The sequence below is a fragment of the Rhagoletis pomonella genome, unplaced genomic scaffold (assembly GCF_013731165.1).
Source record: "Rhagoletis pomonella isolate Grant_MI unplaced genomic scaffold, Rhpom_1.0 Rhpom_scaffold_00001, whole genome shotgun sequence".
NCBI classification, from domain to species: Eukaryota; Metazoa; Arthropoda; class Insecta; order Diptera; family Tephritidae; genus Rhagoletis; species Rhagoletis pomonella.
The window spans coordinates 11,390,649-11,393,015 of NW_023458555.1; the positions used below are offsets into that span (position 1 = coordinate 11,390,649).

Genomic DNA, 2,367 nt, shown 5'->3' on the forward strand with positions numbered 1-2,367 from the left:
TGCATATGAATCCATGAAATTGCACTCGCATAAAATTAAAAAAAAAAAAATAAAACTAAGTGTTTTGCCCTTTATACGGTTCTGTGATGAAAATGCGCACTGCCAAATCGACGTCCATTATTGGTTGCTGAGAAAGTCTGCTCATCTCCGTCAATGCCAGCATCCACACCAGCGCCTCTGCCCTCATCTCCACCGCCTCCGCCGCCGCCGCCAGCACTACGATGATGCTCATCCAAGGTGTACATCGCAGCGCGTCCTTGAAGAAGTATGAAATCGATGAGGCGCTTATTGCTGATTGATTTCATGGCGTTCGGATCATTACGCTTGCGCAGGTAGTTGAAGCAACAGGTGCTGAAAAGATTGAAAATGGCGTTAAGGGTTTAGGAGCTTGTAATTCCATTGGAATTATTGTATGTATTTGAGAAAGCGCTCAGTACTGCAAATTACCGAAAATTTTTTGTGCCACACGCGCTCGAACATTCATTACCGCACGAATCGCAAGAGATTGAACGCTTACTCGGAAAGGGTGCTGTCATTTCCATATCATAGAACGGGTAATCGATCAGCGCGTTTGTGCCTGTTGAACGATAAGCGCGAGTCGTCATCGGTGTGTTGGTGAAAATAATGAAGATGCCTGTTGAGAGATATTGGCATTAGTAAAATATAAATGAAATTGAAGCCATCGAACATTATTTTAAACAGATTTCCCGAGCCGTTTAACCGAACCCAAACCCCAGGGCTCAAAGACACACACAAAAAAGGGCTTTTACGGAGCAATCCAAAGCTGCAAAAACGGTTGGAACAGCTGAACTGAATCGAACAAATTGTTCATCCGATGCATGTCCCTGATTTTATTTTTTTTTTGTTGAAGTTTTAACAGCTTTGAACGTACTAAAAATAGACCGTTCTACTTGGTATTTTCTGTAAAAACTTAAGCTATCATTTTTACTATTTAATTTATATTATTTAAATTTAAAAAAATACGAATTTGATAGACAAATTTTAAGTGGTGTTATTAGCCTGCAAATTGCCATATCTTCATTAGTTCCAGCGTAATCTTAGTCATTGGCAATTGGATGTTTTTTTTATTATTTTTTTTTTAATTTTAATTGTATTTTTTTTAATAATGTAATTAACAGAAGAAAAAACTCAACAACTTAAAAAAAACTAAAAAGGCTTACATTAATTCCATTGCAATTTCATACATCAGCAATTAGATTGTTTTTGTCAAAAGAGACAAAACTAATTATTTAGTACCTATCTTCATTTTCAAGCTCGCGGCAGTCTAGCAATTGAAAAGGTGTATTAATTCCTGTGGTGCAATCTTCATCATCGTTGCAATCTCTTGCAAATAGAAACATTGACAGTTGAATACATTGGTTCAGATAATTTTTTTTTTATTTTAATTATAGGTAATTTTTTATCAAGAAATGTCACGCTAAATTTATGGTTATGGTTGTAACTCAAACCAACAAAACTATACAAAAACAAAATGCATTTTTTGTAAAATATGCTAAAATATGCGCAATAAATAAGTAAAAACAGGCAAAATATGCACTTACGATTGAATGACATTTTAAAGGAAATTTCATGATTCGTAAAGATAACTTAAAAATTTCCATTTGAAGATGCCCAATAAAAACATGCATTACCACGAGTTTCCTATTTTGTTTTTGCATATTTCAAAGTATCTATATTAAAAAAGTTTATAATTTTAAACTTTTAAATTATATTGGGTTTTGGCCACTTATTCAGCCTTCTGGCCCACTGTGGAATCTCACGAATAGCGAATCAAATTTCGAGCTTCTTACGTTTCGCCGCCGGAAAGAATAGACGGAAGTCGAGTGCATGAGTGCGAAGAGTTTGACATGCTAACCTATAGGAAGAATACCCGAAAATTGTATCAGAAAGTTAGGCAGAGTGAAGAAACGATACACAACATCTCAACATCTTTTTATACACTGGCCGCGCTGGCTAAGGCGATGTCAAATGAATTAAAGCAAATGATGCAGTGTTCAAATAATCAACACGGTATCCGCTTAATGTGGCAAAGAAATATGAAGGCCAAATAAGAAGAAGATGTCGAAGCGGATGCAAGCTGTTTTAGGCAGCGCCTTACTCACGGATATCCTGATTGGATCTCCTCACTAACGTTTGTACATTGCCTATGACGCTGTCGAGGTTTGCGAGCACTATACAGAGAATATCCAGCCAAGTTTAAAATGATATCCGTTCTTAAATAAAAACACATACAATATCCACCACTTACACAAAAAAATTAGATGGCAATGCAACTTATAACGCATTTTCAGTTTCATCGCCCGTTTTGAGATCTCATGGAATCCCAAATATTTGATAAAAACGCAC

The 2,367-nt window shown here is 36.1% G+C and overlaps 1 protein-coding gene across 2 annotated transcripts in view; it reads right to left on the reverse strand.

Annotated features, from left to right (window-relative positions):
* Positions 1–25: 25 nt before the first annotated feature.
* Positions 26–2,367, reverse strand: part of LOC118738809 — a 2,604-nt gene continuing 262 nt past the window's right edge. The window contains exons 2-4 of one of the 2 annotated variants that reach the window (XM_036469801.1): positions 2,270–2,333; positions 448–634; positions 26–351 (exon numbers count right to left, since the gene is read on the reverse strand). In XM_036469801.1, the coding sequence (XP_036325694.1) occupies positions 72–351; positions 448–634; positions 2,270–2,318 (516 nt within the window). In that variant the 5' untranslated portion in view covers positions 2,319–2,333 and the 3' untranslated portion in view covers positions 26–71. Of the gene's footprint in view, positions 352–447; positions 635–2,269; positions 2,362–2,367 lie in introns of those variants that run through there. The other variant, XM_036469809.1, reaches the window with a different exon arrangement.